We start from the raw sequence: 19832 nt of genomic DNA on the forward strand, positions 1-19832 counted from the left end.
TTTTATTTGGTCATTGATCCATTGGTTATTTAGGAGCATTTTGTGAAGCCTCCATATGTTTGTGGGATTTTTTGTTGTTTTTTTTTTACGTAGTTTATTTCTAGTTTCATACCTTTGTGGTCTGAGAAACTGGTTGGTACAATTTCAATCTTCTTGAAGCTCTTTTTGTGTCCTCATATATGATCTATTCTTGAAAATGTTCCATGTGCACTTGAGAATGTGTATTCTGCAGCTTTTGAGTATACAGTTCTGTAGATGTCTGTTAGGTCCATCTTTTCTAATGTGTTGTTCAGTTCCTCTGTCTCCTAACTTGTTTTCTGTCTGGTTGATCTGTCCTTTGGAGTGAGTGGAGTGTTGAAACCTCCTAGAATGAATGTATTGCATTCTATTTTCCCTTTTAATTGTGTTAACATTTGTTTCACATATGTCGGTGCTCCTGTGTTGGGTACATAGATACTTATAATGGTTACATCTTCTTGTTGGACTGGCCCATTTATGATTATGTCATTTCCTTTTTTGTCTCTAGTAACTTTCTTTGTTTTGAAGTCTATTTTATCTGATAAAAGTACTGCAACTCCTGCTTTCTTCTCCCTATTAGTTGCATGAAATATCTTTTTCCATCCTTTCACTTTTAGTCTGTGTATGTCTTTGGGTTTAAAGTGAGTCTGTTGTAGGCAGCATATAGATGGGTCTTGTTTTTTTATCCATTCAGTGATCTATGTCTTTTGATTGGTGTATTCATACAATTTACATTTAGGGTGGTCATTGATAGGTGTGTACTTATTGCCAATGCAGGCTTTAGATTCGTGGTTACCAAAGGTTCAAAGTTAACTTCCTTATTATCTAAGAGTCTAACTTAACTCACTTAGTATGCTATTACAAACAGAATCTAAAGATTCTTTTTTCTCTTCCTGCATTCTTTATATATTAGGTATCATATTCTGTACTCACTATCTATCCCTTGACTGACTTTGGGGGTAGTTGATTTAATTTTGCATTTGCTTTGTAATTAACTGTTCCACTTTCTGTTCTGTGTTTTTTTTTTTTTTTACCTGTGGTGACACCTTTTAAACCTTAGGAACACTTCCATCTATAGCAGCCCCTCCAAAATACACTGTAGAGATGGTTTGTGGGAGGCAAATTCTCTCAGATTTTGCTTATCTGGAAATTGTTTAATCTCTCCTTCAAATTTAAATGATAATCTCACCAAATAATGAAATCTTGGTTCCAGTCCCTTCTGCTTCATTGCATTAAATACATCATGCCACTCCCTTCTGCCCTGTAAGGTTTCTGCTGAAAAGTCTTATGATAGCCTAATGGGCTTTCCTTTGTATGTGATCTTATTTCTCTCTCTGTCTGCTTTAAATAGTCTGTCTTTATCCTTGATACTTGTCATTTAAATTATTATATGTCTTGGTGTTGTATTCCTTGTTACCTTGTGTTGGGACATCTGTGCCCCTCCATGACCTGAGAGACTATCTCCTTCCCCAGATTGGGGAAGTTTCCAGCAATTATCTCCTCAAAGACATATTCTATCCCTTTTTCTCTCTCTTCTTCTTCTGGTACCCCTATAATATGAATATTGTTTTGTTTGGATTGGTCACACAGTTCTCTCAATATTCTTTCATTCCTAGAGATCCTTTTTTCTCTCTATGCCTCAGCTTCTTTGTATTCCTTTTCTCTAATTTCTACTTAATTTATCGTCTCCTCCACCATGTCTAACCTCCTTTTAAATCTTCCTTTGTATGCTTCACTTCTGATACTGTTTTCTGTAATGATTGAATCTCTGACCAGAATTTATTCCTGAGTTCTTCAATATTTTCCTGTACCTCCATGAGTATGTTTATGATTTTTATTTTGAAATCTCTTTCAGGAAGATTCATGAGGTTGATTTCATTTGACTCTTTCTCTGGTGTATTTATAATTTTGCTTTGAACCCGGTTCCTTTGAAGTTTCATATTTCTATATGGCACCCTCTAGTGCCCAGTAGCTCTACTCTCTGGAGCTGCTCAGCCCCTCAAGCAATGTTGGGGGTCACAGGGGAGCAGTGTTGGTGCCTCAGGTTAAGAAAGAGCTGTTTCCTGCTTCCCAGCTGTTATGCCTGTCTCCACTGCCAGAACCAGTGGGCCAAGCACACAGGTATAAGCCTCTATGCTTTGCTTTTGTAGCTGCTATAGCTGGGGCTTCCCTCTGGGTGACCTAACACCAGGGCAGAGTTTGCCAGTTGGCGATGTGGTTTTTGGGCTGTCCTGGAGGAAGGCACAGCAGGCTGCATATCACAGAGGTGGGCCTTGGAGCTGCATAGTTAGCCAGGGAGCTGGAGCACCTAAAGTTCGTGAAAATTCCCAACCTGCTGGGCAGAGTGCACCTGGACAATTTTGCCTACCTGTCCTTTCTCCTGAGTAGTAAGCTCTGCACAATCCTTGCCCCTTTAGCAGCCCTCTCACTGTTAGGAAGTCTCTCAGACTGCCCACCTTTCTTTTGTTCCAGGGCAGCCAAATATGGATACTTGTTTTCCACAAGTGGCTGGAATCTCAGTCTGTCCAGGTATTCTCCCTGTCTTAGCTTTCAAACCCCCCTAATCATGGGAGCACCATGTAATGTAGGTTTCTGCTCCCAGAGCAGATCTCCAGAGATAGGCGTTCAGCAGTCCCAGGCCTCCACTCCTTCCCACTCCATTTCTCTTCCTCCACCAGTGAGCTGGGGTGGGGGAAGGGCTTGGGTCCCACCGGGTCATGGCTTTGGTATGTTACCCTGTTCCGTGAGGTTTATTCTTTTCTCCAGGTGTGTGCAGTCTGGCACAGCCCTCTTTCTTGTTACTGTTTCAGGATTAGTTGTATTAATTATATTTTCATTTTAGGAGGAGGCCTCTGTCTCACCACTCATGCTGCCATCTTTCATCTCCCAACTACCTGGTTAATCTTTTATTGTTTCTATTCTTTATTTTATTTACTTCTGCTCTAATTTTTTATTATTTCCTTTTTTTCTGCTAAGTTTGGGCTCAGTTTGTTCTTATTTTTGTAGTTCTTAATGGCATAAAGTTAGGTTGTCTACTTAGGAACTTTCTTTCCTGCTTCTTTAATGCAGGCATTTATTGCTATGAATTCCTTCTTAGTACTGCTACTTTTGCTACATTTCATAAGTTTTGGTATGTTGTGTTTCCATTTTCATTTGTTTCAAGAAACTTCTATTCCCCCTTTAATTTATTCTTTGATCTATTGGTTGTTCAGGGAACTGTTTTTAATTTTTATGCTTTCATAAGTTTTTTCCAGTTTTCTTCTTTTTGCTTTCTAGTTTCATGCCATTGTAGTCAGAGAAGATACTTGGTATGATTTCAGTCTCCTTCAATATGCTAAGACTTGTTTTATGGCTTAATATATGGTCTATCCTAGGAAATGTTCCATGTGCACTTGAGAAGAATGATAAAATGTTCTGTATATTTGGTATAGAATATTGTTCAAATTTGCTGTTTCATTATTGATTTTCTGTCTGGATGATCTATCCATTATTAGATGGGGTAATAACATCCTCAACCATTATTATACTACTGTGTATTTCTCCTTTAATAGTTTTGGCTTTATATATCTAGGCACTGTGACATTGGTTGCATAAATATTTACACTTGCTATATCTTCTTGATGGAGTCACCCTTTTATTGTTATGTAATGATGTTATCATTTTTATTTTAAAATCTGTTTTGTCTAATGTAAGTATAGCTACCCCTGCTTTGGTTACCATTGCTTGAAATGACTTCTTTCCATCCCTTCACTCTCAGTCTATGTGTATTTTTAAGGCTAAAGTAAATCTTCTTTAGGTAGCTATTATTGGATCTTGCTTTTTCTTTTTTTTTAAAATCCATTCAACCATTCTATGTTTTTTAATTAGATAATTTAATCCATTTAATTTTAAAGTAATTATTGGTAGGTAGGACTTATTATTACCATTTTGTTGTTTTTTAGATCCACTGTTCCTTTTCTCTTATCCTGCTGTCTTTTTTGTATATTTTGATATCTTTTTTTATCAGTATGCTTTGACATTTTTATTGTCTTTTGTGTTATTACTATAGGATTTTCCCTTGTGGTTACCATGGGGCATACATAGAATATCTTAAGCTTCTAACACCCTATTTTAAAGTGATAACAACTTTACTTCAACAGAATTCAAAAGCTTTATCCTTTATCTTCTCCCTTTTAAATTTTAGATTATTGCTGTTACAATTTATGTTTTCTATATTGTGTAACTAATGACAGATTATTGCAATTATGGTTATTTTTTCTATACTCATTTTTTAAAAACCTTTAAGAGTTGTAAGTGAATTATGCACCACTATTATCATATTACAAAATCTATCACTATATATTTACCAATACCAGTGAGATTTATGGTACCTTTTCATGTTTTTAAGATGTTAATTAACATTCCTTTACTCCCATTGAAAGAACTCCCTTTAGCACTTCTTGTAAGGCAATTCTGGTGGTAACTCCCTCAGCTTCTCTTTCGGAAAGTCTTTGTCCTTCCTTCACTTCTGATGGACAGCTTCACTTTTTTATATAATTTTTGACTGACAGTTATTTTCTTTCAAGATTTCTAATATATCATCCCATTCTCTTCTGGCCTGAAAAGTTTCTCCTTAGAAATCTACTGATAATTTGATGCATGTCTTCCCTTCTTGCTCTTAAAATTCTTTCTTATCTTTGATTTTTGACAATTTAATTAAAACCTGTTTCAGTATAGCCCTATTTGGGTTAAATCTATTTGGGATCCTTTGGGCTTCATGGATCTGGATGTTCACTTCTCTTCCCAGGTTAAGAAAGTCTTCAGCCACAATTGCTTTAAGTATACTTTCTATCCCTTCCTCTTTCTTGTCTCTTTTTGGGATTCTCACAACACAAATACTGTTTCTGTTCATTGTGTCCCTTAATTGTTCATTGTGTCTTTTAATTTACATAGGCTTTCTTTATTCTTTCATTATTTTTCTTTTTGCTCCTCTGACTTGGTAATTTCTAGTGTACTGTCCTCCAGGTTGCTGATTCTTTCTTCTGCATGGTTACATCTACTTTTGAAACTCTCTATTAAATTCTTCAGTTCAGTTATTGTGTTTGTCAACTCCAGGATTTCTGTTTGTTTGTTTGTTGGATGGTTGCTATTTCCTTGTCAAACTTCTCATTTTGTTCATGTATTCTTTTCCGAATTTTGCTAAGTTGTTGGTGTTTTCCTGTAGTTCACTAAACTTTCTTTTAAGAGAATTTTCCTGAATTCATTGGCAGACAGTTCATAGATATCCATTTATTTAGGGTCAGTTATTGGAACTTTATTAGTTTCCTTTGATGGTATCGTATTACCAGATTTTTCAAGATTTTTGATTCCTTACATTGGGATCTGCACAGTTAAGTAGCTGGGCTTCTCTTCCAGACTTTATAGGTTTGCTTTGACAGAGACCACTCTTTTCTAGTCAGCTCAGTTTGGATGTGTGAGCTGATGATGTCCTTGGGTATGTAAGATGTGCTTTTATTTTGGGGTGACATTTTGAGGTGAGGCAAATGTTCAAGCTCTGAGGATGGAGAGGGCTATGTGCCTCTGCCTAAGGACAGTTGGACAGGACTGCTGACTTGGTCCCTTACCCAAGTGAGGCTGTACTATGGGATCCATGGCTGCCTGGATTCTCTGGCCAGGCTTACTAGGTGGTTGGAACTGGGGATTATATTCATTAATACATATGGCTATGAATTAGTTTCCCTGTTCTGGTAAGGCAGCAGAACAGGACCTAAGACCTGTATAGGCCATTGTTTGTAGACCCCATTCAGGCCGGGGTGTGCATTGAACTCCCTGGTAAGGTGAGGGGATGGCACAGGCTGTGCTCTCTGTTCAAGTGCCAGTCGATGGAGGGCTTTTGAGTGAACTATCCAGCTTCCTGTGTGCTCTAGTTAGGTTCCTTGGTTGGACAGGCTGAAGGCTGTATTTAGAGATGAGCAGAGCTACAAATTAGATTTCCTGCCCAGGTACAGCAGGAGAAGTAGCTCTAAAGCAGGTAAAGCTCTTTGTTTGCTGTCTTAGCTCAAACCAATCCACAGCCCAAGTTCCCTGGCTAAACAGGGCCACTGGATTTGCGTTGTAAACTATTGACTCTGTCTGCCCTTCTCTAGATTACAGCACCATTGGGTCACATTACTACTAGGAGTTGTTGCCAGCCCTACCAGTCAGGTGTGGCTGGAAGATACTTCTACAGAAGGTGGGGTATCTCAGCTCCCTTGCCTGGATGGGAGTGGGAGGGAGCTGCCCTCAGCTTCAGCTATGATTAATACTTGTACCTGTGCATAGCACAGGAACCTTCCATGCCCAGCACTGGCTTTGTCCTAGGGGTTATCAGCTCTGCCCACCTGCCTCTCGGCTGTAGAGCCACTGGGCTTACAGATCCCAGGAGCTGTCACCAGCCCTTCTGGTGAGATGAGGCCACAGACACTCTCTACAGCAGGTGGGGCTAGCCCTTGCCTGGGCATGGGCAAACTCTCTGGCCCTTACCTGAGCATGGGCGAACCAGTATCAAGGGAATGCCTAGATGCATGGAGGGGAGAAGTAAGAAAACCTCTTAAAGTAAATAGATGGATGCTCAGAGTAGAAATAAGAAACTTTGAAGACTGCAACTTGGAAGATAAGGAGGAAGAGAGCTTGAAGAAAAAACAATTGCCCACATAGTCAAATGTGGCTGAAAGGTCAGCGAGGCTCTGGAATGAAAGAAGTCTTACAATAAATACCATCTATCTTCTGAGTAGTGAAAAAAGGCAGGAATGTAGGGGGTTGGAGACTGTTGAATTTTTAAGTGAGAAAGACCACTTAGAAAAGAATGTAGACAATTTTAAGTGGTCATTAAGAGAACAATAAAGAAATCTATTAGCAGATTTGAGGTTTTAAAAGAAGGCAGCCAGTCAATATTTAGGTGGACATGAATGTGGACAATTCTTTAATTTTTTTCAACAAAGTTAGTATCTTTAAGTGAATTCAAGAGGAGCTAGTTTTCAGGAAAACTTGAGAAATTCACTTTTATACATTTTGAAGATTGTTAAATTTATATGAAAAAGAGAATGAAGATTGGAATATAGACTTGGGAGTTACCTATATAGAAATTGCATTTGAAACCAATGGTGTATGTAGATATTTATATGTTGTAATGTTTATCAGTAAAAAACAGATTTGCTCTTAAAGAGAAGTAACAGCTAATCTAAAAACAGCTTCTAACTCTTGACAAGTATGGATTTTTTTTTGAGAACCTAAAAATTGCCCCGTTTTAATTTGAAGACTTCTATTACAACCAAATAGTTACCTGAATTCGAAAGCTTTAATTAGGAAGAGGACAAGCACGAATCTTTCCATCACTGCAGATGTATGCTTGAGTGTGTATGCTTGAGTATTGAACCAACATTATAGAAAAAAATTCTCCTAATCACTGTATCTCTGTATAAGCAATGCATTATTTGGGGAAAACAGAAACAAAAACAAAATATATGTTGAGGTACTATGCTATCAGTAGAGACCCGAATGGCTACAATGGTTGTTCATAATAACATTTGTTCTAATTGTTTATGCTGTACTGATTGTGAAACATTTAAATGTAACTCCGGCTCACATAATAATATTATATTCACTGAATTACTTACCTATAACATTTCAATACTTATAAAATTCTAAAGTATATTTTACATAATTATTTTATCAATACAACAACCTTTCAGGACAAAAAAGAATCATTAGAGCCCCATTTTAATAATGATTAACCTAAGATACAGTTACTGCATAATTCTTTGTTACTTATTGACAATATGCTCAAATCCAAAGCTTCTCCTGCTAGTAACAGTGGTTCTGAATAAATTCCCCTGAAAGCTGAAACTCACTTCACTTACAAAACAGCATAGTTATTCTTATTAAAATGAAATTCTCATACCATTTGGTGATGCCATAACAATCTTTAATAATATCCTGAAGGACAGCTCGATAGAAGAGTGATTCAGTAGGCAACTGAAAAAAAATGCAGATATGTATAAGGACAAGAAAGCACAAATAAAAAACAGAAATCAAATCAATATTAGAGTCAGCCATGTAAGTGAATGTTAGAAACCTGACTGTTGCAAAACATACAGGACACTTTCATAATTTTCCATTTCAAGTTTCCATAGCCACGTTACCCTGAGGTTAACTCTGAGAAAGTAATTTTCCAAGAAAATAGAAGAAACTATAAAAGAAATAGTAGTGAATGGGGAAGAAAAGGCATAATCAAAGGAAAATGAGTTAATGTCCCAAATGGAGCACTGATCAGTTAAACATGTAGAAATAACATCCACAACCAGCCAAGTCAGCTCTGGAGCCTGTGAGAAAGCAGTCAGGTAGGATACATGCAAAAGAGAAGAGAAGGTGGGTTTGTCCTAATGATGGTGGAATAAAGATAATGTCACCTAGTTCTCATTCCCAGGAAGGAAAGGCACTACCCTAAGTGAGGACATTCTAAAAATATGAGGCTGGAAGGTCCCATCACTAGATACTGTGCAGGTGAAAAGAAGGACCTTGGAAGAGACACAGGATCCAAGAATAAAGTCTTGGCCAGGCTTCATGTCCTGGGGAGACAGAGGTGGGGAGTGTCCACGAAGGGGCAAAGGTTTCCCAAAGGAAAGTAGGAATGCCTGAAGAGATGGACCCCATGAAATAATTTCAAAGAAGTAGGAGGTAAAAAGTTAGTACACCTGGAAGAGCATTTAGGCGAAGCAAGGGAAGAGGTACTCGTACACTAAGAAACTGCAAAGGTCACCAAAACTGGATCCACGTCCCCATAGACCTCTTAATATTGATAGTATAGGAAAATCCAACACAGAATATCAGCAACAATCCTACTTACATGCAATTATTATTGAAAAAAAAAAGAAAAAGCAGCATGGATGGAGGCAAATCCACAATACGGAACATGCTTTTGAGAAGCCAAATTATGTGACATCTAAAACGTATCCAATGACTGCTGAAGTTCAGTGAGTATCCACTCAGATATCCTTTTGTAACTTGCACTCTCTTTCAGAACCTAAAATTGTTATTTTTCTCCTGTTTTCAACAAGAATACATTTAGACTCAGATGGAGTTCAGCACAAAATAAAATTCTGCCTGTGTGCTCAGGCAGAAAACCTGTTCTAGTGCCCTCTTCCCCAGGTGCCGAGACTAAAAAAAAACACAAGCTGGAGACTGAAGGTCAACCACTATTTCTTGGGTCTTCACTTGACGGCACTGCTTTCTTAAGTAGCTGGAGAATGTCTGACTTGTAGGACGTTGACGGAGCACTTTGAAAGAACACACATTAAGTCCTTTCTGGGTGGTGGGAGGAGTGGGAAGGGACATTCCAGTAGGAAATGGTGCTAGGAAAACCATAGTCCCTAACTCCACTCCCAAAATAACTCACTGAAGGCAGACAGACACACATACCTGAGTGCCCACAGGAAAATTTATAACCTTCAAAAGGCACACTTCTTGTATAAAAATCTCTTTTCAAATGTAACTCCTTGACTTCAGACAAACTCTACTACTTCTAAACTTTCCTTTCCTGAGACGGACCCAAAACATTTCATTCGAATTTCTCATCTCTGGATAAAATTTTCCATTTGACATTTTTTTCATCTCAGTAGTTCTTTTCTGCAGTACCAAAAGATCTCCATTTTATCATCTGTCCCTCATTCCCCCCCAACCCCCATAGCTCTTCAGCACTTTTACAAAAATGCTGAAATTCCTTTTCAGGTATCAATACTTACTCTTATATTGTTCGACTGCAATTCAAGGCTTTTGGAGAAATATATTACACTAAGCAAAATACTATTATTAGTATTTTAAGTATCTTACAAAGTTATTGACTTTTTATTCAATAGACAGGAACTTTAATTGCATGTGAATTTTATAGGAAATATTTAAAAATATTCGAGCTAGTGTTTAAACTGAGGAAATCTCTGATGTCCCAGTACAAAGTCATGATGCTATTCTGCCTCTCTAATACTTGAGCAGGGATGAGGTGTCATTAATTTATTTTGTATCATTTAGGGAAAAAAAATCCTCCTAAAAATAAAGCTCTCCTTTCCCATGCCTTTGAGAAAACTTATATATAAATGGTATCAAGATAATTTAGATATAAATGTGTATTTATACGGTTATTAAAAACTGATAGTAGAGAGAACAGAAAAACGTGCAAGAAATACATTTTAAGCAACAGATAATACAGAAATGGAATGCACAGAGAAATACAAACAGGATAGAATAAATCATCATTCCCAAGTTACCCTGAGCAAATAAGAGACTTACAGCTGTTTCCTAAGAGAAAGGGGAGAGAGTTATGAATGACTTCAAATGTGCATTCCTGGACTCACTAGGACTATCCATCCTGGTAATACAGATGGGGGGGTAAGTGGGAAGGGAGTCAACATCTCCCCAGCGGCCTATGCCTGACTATTCCAGGAATAAACTGGATGTGGCTCAGAGTTTACTTTCTGTCCTTCACAGGTGATAAATCAGCTTAACACTTTAAAGCATTTTAAATGGAAGGAGCAGAAAGAGTACAGCCTTAATGTGTATCTATACATATTAGACACGCACTTTTTAGGTCTAGTGGAGAGGACACTAAGCTGGAAGTCAGTACTCTGCAATTAATTAGGGGAGCTACAATGCACTATTAAACTGCTGCTGTGTATCATGTTCTTATGTAAGTTTGGGATAATACCCAACTCATAAGATTGACTATAAACATGAGCAGGCACTTGGAAAACTGAAAAATACCAGGGAAATGCATTTGGATATTATTATCATTAAGGCTCTTTCCTCTTTCAGATCCTTAGGGAACCACTAAATTGATAGGCAGTAAAGAGCTTGGGGTCCAGAGTGCGAGATTCAAATCTCAGTAATCACTACTTTCCTCACTGGAGTCATGGGATGATAATAGTATTTATAGTCCTACACATGTAGTACTTTAGGTGATGAAGAAAACTTTGATCAATACTTCAGTAAACACTGTGTTAAAATTAGCTATTATTTTCATGAGCATAATTATTAACTACCTTATGAACAGCAACAATAGCTGACATTTATTGAGCATTTACTGTGTGCTAGACATTGTTTAAAGCATTTTACATTTTTCATTCATTTAATCCTCATAACTCTGTGAGGAAGGTATTTTTATTCTTATTCTTCTTATGGTTATTGTTATTTTACAGAGAAATTAAGCTATAGAGAAATTATGACATTTGTCCAAGGCCTCTAAACCAGTAACTCAAGATATAAACCAGGAGCTTGGGACTCTAGCTCACACAATTACACTATGCTCTAATGCCTTTAAAAAATACATTTCTATCAATTTTTAGATAGGTACAATGAACACATTTTTTAAAATCCCAAAATTCTTAGCATTGTACTTGGCCCAGGCTAAGCAGTCAGTAAATAATGCTTTTTGCTATTATTATTTTTAAATTATTATTTAAAAAATTCAAATTGACACACTAATTTTTGAAAAGAAGCAAAGAGAGTTCTAAAATTTAGGCCCAACAAGAAAAATCTTGTGAAAAGGTTAAGAAGAACTAAAACAAAAACCTGAAAATTCCAAATACATTTAACGCATCACATGATGGAGAATAAAGCAACTACATGGTATTTGGGGATGCATCTAACTCCTGTCCCTGTGTACAAACCCATTTAGCTATTACAACTAAGGACTAATCATGTCAATAAAAAAAACAAGAAACAACCAACTGAATTATGTGTTTTGTACTACAATTAAAAAAAAATCAGCTGAATGTATACCTTATTTAACTTCACTTAAACTAAGCCCACAAAGACCCAGACAGTCAGTAACAGCATTCTTCAGAAATATTTATAGACTTTTCAGTATAACATGAAAAAATGAGACATTAACAAAGAATATAATATGTAAGTTTTCCTAAAGAGTAAATTTATTTTTTCTCAAAGTTCATTTCTCTTTTAAGGTAAACTTATGGAAAATGTATAAATCAAAATATAAAGGGATGACAAGGAGAGCTTTTACTTATTAAAATACACATCAGGCTTTAAGTTCATCAGCAGGTCAAATATGAAGAGTGCTTTAAGAAAAACTATCATGTTCATCAGTTGGATTAGATTACTTACCCCTTGGCCAACTGCAACCCGTTCCAGTGCCTTTAAGGAAAAAAAAAACAAAAGACAAAGACTGTTGATATATTTGGTCTTAAAAGACTAATAAAGACATTGTATAAGGGCTTGTAAAAGTGACTTTTAAAAAGATTAATTAAGTGACAACATGTAAGTTTATACACTTAGAAGTGTTAATATCATTAAGGAATTTTAACTGGTATAGTTGGTATAATTTAAGGTGGATTTATAATGGATGTGTGTCATGTACACAAACACATACACTCCCCAACTGTATACAGTCCTTGAATTTTAGAGGAAATTAGAAAATAGGAAGGAAATTACTCAAATTCTTGACTCACTTTTAGTGTAGCTAAAACAAATTCAAAGCTATTTTGCATGTATAAATGTATTTGTACTTTCTAAACTTTTCTTCTAATTTTTTATGAACATACAGTTTCCTCTTTTATTAAACAAATTATGTTGAAGAGCTGAAACATTAATAAAGTATGTTTATTTTTGGTCTGCATAGTCTGCAATTCACATCAAATTCACGTACGGTCAAGTGCCCAGTAGCAGAGAAAGTAGAACGTATTTTTTAAATTTGATATGTGGCTACTTTTACATTTATATTTATTCAAGATCCAAAACATTTTTATAAAATATTTCCCATTATTTCCAATACTCATAATCCAACACATAAAGATTTGTTGTAATTTAAATATGGAATAGAGCCTTCTGAAACTTTCACTTTTTTAGAGACATATATTTCAAAACTTAGTTTTATAACTGAATTAAGTATTTTGACTGAAATTTTATTTGAAAAATTTTGATCAGAACATATTTCGAACATAGAGAAAAATAGTAGATATAGCAGATATAAGAGATCTGCATATACTTACTGCTCAAATTTAAAATACCCATATTTGCTTCAGACTGCTATGTCCTCATAAATAATTCTTCTTAGAAATAACTAAATTATATACTTTCAAGACAGAAAGATAATTTACATATTATTTTGTGTAAGTGCAATTTTTCAGATGCACAAGGTCACTGAGAGGTAAAGTAACTTTTCATAGCTAGTTAGCATGTGTGCAGGAACTAAAAATCTATTCTTTGAACCCTGGTTTACATCTCAGGCCCTCACACCATGAAGATTCAGTGGGAAAATGAGCTCACTGTATGAAAATTTGCTTCACAGAAATTCAAAAAAAAGATGTGATTTTTTCCATTAACTATAAGGATACTTTGCTGAACATCTAAAGCCAGAGTGTTATGAATACAGGAAAGAGTTTATTATGTAATTCTCATATTGAGTTAAAAGTAACAGGCCAAAAACATGTTTATTACTGAAGAAAACACTGAATTTTTATTTACATACTGGGTGTGCTAATTTCAGATTAGATTTCTGTGTATGGCTTTTGCTAAAAGAAAGAAACAGGAGAGTTCTTAATAAATTATTTTGGGTTAATAAAAATATATAATATGAGACTACTTTCAGTATGTGTTGCTGATGAGTTTATTTGAGAAATACAAATGATAACTTTGATTATATAGTACAATATAATCAGGGAGGTAATAAGCAGTTTCTTGTAAACAATATTTTTCTTGGCCAATAAATAAAGACAATGGAATATTTCATACTAATCTGAAATGCTTTACAGTTTTATCAAGTTTACAGTATGCTGATGAGATTGTGAAAATCTAATTAAAATTTTATTTCTGGTTAGTACCCTTAACAATTTATCTGAAAGCATTGCCAGAAAAGTTTCTCTCTGTCTCTTTTTTATCTTAAACACTTTAAGCCTTGAATATTTCTGGAAACAGTCAGTCATGAAGCAAAAGGCAAAAAAAGAAATGTTCCTTAGACTTTCCAAGATTATTTTAATATCAAAAAAAAGAAGTCAAGGTGCACAGGGACTGGCATGGAGCTAAGGAGAGGGTAATGTCATGGGAAGCTGACACTGGTCAAGTAAAGTTCCTAAGTGCAGCATGTTCTACACAGTCTGTATTTTGGAACTTTTTCAAAACTCTTCTTTGCTGTTCTCTGAGTTTTTTTTTAACAGCAAACATCCTTGTTTTGTGGATACAATATATTCTTTTATTTTTCTAAGAGATATTAATAGTTACTTTATGTCATTTTATTTTGGATAGTCTCCAATCCCTCCAAGTTGCTTTTTTTCTGTTTATCTGATCTCTTTTCTTGTACGATGGATTTCCTTTAGACATCTAGTGCTTCTTGGCTGCCTGCCGATAAGTAAAATGGGAGTATCATAAACCTGATTAGGAGCACTGTGCTTACAGGTGAGAACTATTAATTGTGGGCTTCACCATAAAGGTGAGATGTGTCCTGTTTGTGAAATTCTTGGTAACAGTATCTTAGGGTTTTTCTCTTAGGTTCGTCAGGTTCACTTTAAGAGACTACTTCAATTTCTGGCCTGGGGGACATAATCCCGGCTGCCAGCTTTCTTAGAACCAGGTCATTCTAACAAGACCTTGAACAGATACCATTTACAGATATAATGAAAAAACAAGACAATTTCCCAGAAAAGTATTTTAAGATGACTTACAAAAGGAAACTATTTGAGCATAAATAATTTCTAAGATAATTCTAAGATACATGAACTACACATCGGTACACTATTTTTTATATTGTGTAACTGGCATAAAAATAGTGGCCATAGAATACTTAGTTTATCTTAGGGTTGGACATTAAATACATATTTAATCATTTATAATTTAAATTTCAGATAACAAAATCCACTTACACTGTGTAATTTGCAACTACTCCTTTATAAACTAACATAGCACCATAAACAGAGAATAGCATGGGCAAAAGTATTCTAGGTCTAAGGAAATTAGCCAAATAAGGACATAAGGTTCTTTGATAGTTATTTCATATACTAGGTAGCTTGTTTCCCATTCGATTAAAAATTAGGAGACCAAATAATCTACTATAAACAAATACCAACATACCACAGAGCTGTGGATAACATACAGACTAATTCTACACTTAAGATTTAGTAGCTGGTATATTTTATACGATAAAGTAATTATATGTAAAATGTAGTTATACTATAACTTCCCATTATAGTGTAACTATAAATAGCTACCATGTCGCATGTAGAGTGGATAATGTAAGAAGGGCAAGTCATCTTTCTCTCAAAATTTGCAGTGCACAAAAGCATTAGTAATGAGCGCTATAAAACCAGGCTTTTAATGCATGATATTAGTCAAAAATAATAAATTCTGCAACATCTGGATAAAACTCTTAATCCAAAAATGAGCATAATCATACCAAACATGCTGACATCCTGGCATTACGACCACAGCACCATTTTTCTTCCTTTAAGTATTGGCACATTGGAAATCCCCACTTTTCTTGGGTACATGCTGCAGCTGGGGCAAAAATAAGGATTATTTAAATAAAATGCTTCTTCCTTCATTTAAACTAAATAATGTATGGAGAAAGCAAATCAGTAATTGAGAGAGTCAAATAGTAATTAAACGTGGAGGTGGTAATTGTTAACAGTTCATTTCACTCTGTTAATTGAAAGCATATTAATGCTATGAAAATGGCATTTTCTCAACAATAGCTATTTTGTGTTTGAGCTACAGGTCTGATACCAACCAATTTACCAAATTGTTTCTCTAAGATTTAGTAAAAGCAACTGAAAATGGAGTACTCTTCATGCTCAGTGTAACTCCAGGAGATGAGTAATGAGATAACTGGGCATTTGTTGCTGACCTGACTTTCTAAAAAAATGATTCACTAAAAATGACATCTGGTAATTCATTATAGAACAATATCGATGCATTCCTAACAATGTTGAAACATCCTTTTTTCCCAACCACTAGGTTCTATGTTCACTTTTCAGAAAAATAACAGCTGTATAGCCTCTTCTCTCTTCATTCTGTTAAGAGGCTGTAATATTTTCAGTTGTGGTCCAATTTGACTCAATTGCATATATGCTTCAAGGAACGACAAAAAATAATATTCACTGCTTAATCCCATATCTCTGCTGTCCAACTCAGCTACAATTAATTTGAAAAATAATTATTTATAATTTGTTTCTAAAGCTTTCTCCTTTACCAATAATTACTTTAAAATATAATCACTTGTGATTTGTTTTTAATAATAAAACATTTTTATTTTATCAAATTTTATGTAAAATTCTTAGAAACAACTGAAAGATGAACATGTGATGTAGCGGGCACCATCATACATAAACTAAGTAAAATACTTCCTTTTTGACCTTGAAGTTTATGAACCTGCAAGTTCCTGTGACATTCAGTTGAGAAACTGAAGTGCTTAAGTGAAAAACTGTGCAACTGAAAAAGAAGTACTTAGGGAGATATCAATACTCTTTTATATTTGTCAAAATAAAGCAACTCATTATCTTAACAAATATATATTCAGCATCTGCTGTTTACCTGATACTGTTTGGGATGCTTAACAGATGAGATGACTTGCAGCTTAAGTGAGCAAATTCACTTATTTATAAAAGACAGCAAGTTTACATTTATTTTAAACTGTGGGTCACAGCCAGTGGTGTGGTGAAGTTGGCTCATACTGGCTCCAGAGAAGGTTAACTGTCATCTCTTTCCAATTCAGCATCCTGTGACATCACATTGGTAGCTTGAAATTGGCCAAGCTGGGTATATTTACACCATGGATATCAGGAAATCCATGTTATTAAAATATAAGGGCTTTTATTCAGGAGCAGAGCCAAACATTTATCATCTTACCACTGGCTGCAACCCACTAATGGGTCATGAAATCAAGTTAGTGAATTATGACCAATATTTTATAAAGTTTGATAAAAAGAGAATAAAAACATTAGCATGCACAGGTACAACACCTTTTGAAGGATGAATATTAACCAAGAAGATAAAAGAGTAAGTACTTTTTTGTAAGAGGTCAGTACCAGTTTTATCTATATATATATATACTAGGTTGTGATGTAAAATGTATTTCTTATTGTGGGTTTGAGTAAAAAAATGTGATCCCACTATTACAAATAAGAGAACAAATATTTTCTCCCACAAACATGTTTTACAACCTTTGTGGTCATCACAGGCTTTGTGGTTAAAGATTACATGCTTAGGAGAGAAATAAAAACTCATATAACTAATAGGTGAATGTTTAGAAGCTTTTTGTTTCTTCTCAAGTAATACCAAAGAGAGGAATTATAATTATGATAACAAAGGAGTCTGAGTTTATATAGAATTAAAATTGAATAAGACCTCTGTCTCACCATGGTAGTGATAGTATGCTTTCCTGTTTTACTTCAGCAGTCTCTGGAATGTAAACCTCTAACTTTCTGTTTCTTATCTTTATGAAGAAGGGCAAAAGCCAGACTAATACTTTAAGAATTCCCAAATTGCTTATGTCAACATTATTTCTTCTCAAGATATCTCATCAAATACCTTTGTTTCCTCCTTAGTTTTAATTTTAACCAGTGAATCAGTTCTTTCTTAATTTCTAATTTTATTTCATGTTATCCCTTTATTGAATACTTGCCATATGTCACATATTATGGTGAATATTAGGCATTTAAATTTTTTGAGAAGCACCTGTCTTCAAGTTGCTCAGAGTCTATTGTGAGAGATAAATACTAAACTACCCCAATTAAATAATGCAGGGGCTGCTGAAGCAAAGGAACGTATGAAGAGATTGTTGTTGCCCTCCTCCTGGGGGTTTTTGCTCTCATGTTACACTTCTTTATCCCCAAAATCAGGACATAAAAGAGGAAACACAGAGGGAAGGAGGAAGGAAGGAGGAGGAGGGGTAGGAGAGAAGGGAAAAAGCATGTTTTTCAGATGTTAGTGAGCTATTCAACAGTCATGGTTAATGCCTCTCTACCGTGCCTCCTCACCAAACGGCTGAAAAAGTCAAAAGGTCACCTTCCCAGACTCTCTTGCAGCTAGAAATCACCTTGTGAGCTATGTCTAGACAATGAGACGTGACACATTTCTCCACTGGACAGATTTTTTTTTTTTCCTCCTTGACAAAAGGGAAGAATAGCTGAGAAGAAAGCCTCTAGCTCATGCCCACTTCTCATGAAGACATAATGCTTATGACCACTGTCCCCCTGCAGCCCTGACAGTGAAGTCCAGCTGTGAACCCAGCAACCTGCTGTCACCGTCAGGGAACCAAGCCTAGAACTGCTACCTCCTGACTTTTGGTTATGTGACAAAATTAATGACTTCATTGCTATGCCAATGTTAGGTGAATGTGCCAGCATCTACAGCCAGAAGTATTTAAAACTCAGGTTCTGGTTTAGATTCCAGGTATGGCTAACCAGTATTTTCTTTCCTTCCAAGTTGTGGCTCTTCAGAAGTCACATGTCACCTACATTACAGCAGAACTTGGCCCAAAACTTTCTCAGTCTCCTTTCCCTCAAGGCCCATGTGGCCCACACAATTAGAAAATGAACAGATTTAAAAAAAGAAGCTAATTTTGTGGTACAGGCGATAAAAGAAAGATGAAAGGTTAAAGCAGGACATAGCCATTCAGATTGTGTCAATTCAATAAAATCTTAATCCTAATAAAATATCCAGTATCTATATAAAAAGACAGTTCACAAAATATAAATGGGAGGCCACATTTACCTTATAATGATTATCTCTATATTTAATTAACTATAATACCAAATAGAGTCCTTTAAGGATAATGCTGCTCCTAAAGACAAAATGTGAGTATATATGAGCTGGGACACCCAGGGACACCTCACCGCTTTCATATTCCAGACAAAGAAAACAGCACGATGTCACTTCATTTGACTGAGAATAAGTTACAGGGTTTAAAACAAGAGAGAGAAGCAGACATCAGGCAACTGTCTTAACCCAGTGTTCGTGAGGGTATCTGCCAATCCCCAAACAGTCTCAGTCGGCCAAATCAACGTCCTACCCAGGTCCTAAACACAGGCTGACCAGCCCTTTCCGTATTTAAGGCGTGCTGTACTTGAAAACAGGTGAGCACTGGAATGAGTCTTAGTTCCATGCTGGCTCTACTCTACACCCAGGCGGCATCAGCACTTGTGTCTCCTGGTGCTCCCCTCCTCGCCCCATGTCGCTCACACAGGGTTGCCGAAGCGTTTTCTCAGGTTCTAGTTTAGATACTGTTGATAAGGCTAGAAACCAGTCCAGAAGGCTACCACATAGGGTAATAGCCCAGCTATTTTTTAATTTAATAGAATCTTCCCAGGAGGACTAATTCTCTCTCTCTATCCCAGTTACTGACTGAAATGTTAAGAGTGTGATTCTAGAGCCAGACTAACTGGGCTAAAATCCTAACTCCTTCACTTATTAACTGTGCAATCTTAGGCAGGTTACTTAGCCTTTCTGTGATTTAGTTTCCTCATCTGAAAATGGATATAATGATCACAATATTACTTAAAGGGGGGATATGAGCAATAATGAAAGTGGAGATGATAACACTGTTGCCTCATACAAGTGTTACAAGAAATAAAGAATTAATAAGGGTACCTAGAATAGTGCTTTACACATAGCATATATTCATTAAAAGATTAGCATTTATTAACATGTTTTTTTTTGCTTTCTGAATAGCAATGTAGGCAGCTGGCCACCTTCTTTGGGCTGAGTACTTCTGTTGGGTTGGGGATTTCTGACTTATTTCCCATTTCCCAGTTTCGACTCTTAGAATCCCAGCAAATTTTATGGTTGTGAATCACAGGTCC

At 35.9% G+C, this 19832-nt stretch overlaps 1 protein-coding gene across 8 annotated transcripts in view; it reads right to left on the minus strand.

Annotated features, from left to right (window-relative positions):
- Positions 1–19832, minus strand: part of METTL25 (methyltransferase like 25) — a 92742-nt gene that overhangs the window by 41227 nt on the left and 31683 nt on the right. For all 8 annotated transcript variants that reach the window (XR_012121981.1, XR_012121984.1, XR_012121983.1 and 5 more), the window contains 3 exons: positions 15428–15528; positions 12148–12177; positions 7937–8010 (listed from right to left, as the gene is read on the minus strand). Coding sequence is in view for 4 of the 8 variants with exons in the window: in XM_073214783.1 (XP_073070884.1) it covers positions 7937–8010; positions 12148–12177; positions 15428–15528 (205 nt within the window). In the remaining 4 variants the exon portion in view is untranslated. The remainder of the gene's footprint in view (positions 1–7936; positions 8011–12147; positions 12178–15427; positions 15529–19832) is intronic.

This window comes from Manis javanica, chromosome 10 (assembly GCF_040802235.1).
Source record: "Manis javanica isolate MJ-LG chromosome 10, MJ_LKY, whole genome shotgun sequence".
Classification (NCBI taxonomy): Eukaryota; Metazoa; Chordata; class Mammalia; order Pholidota; family Manidae; genus Manis; species Manis javanica.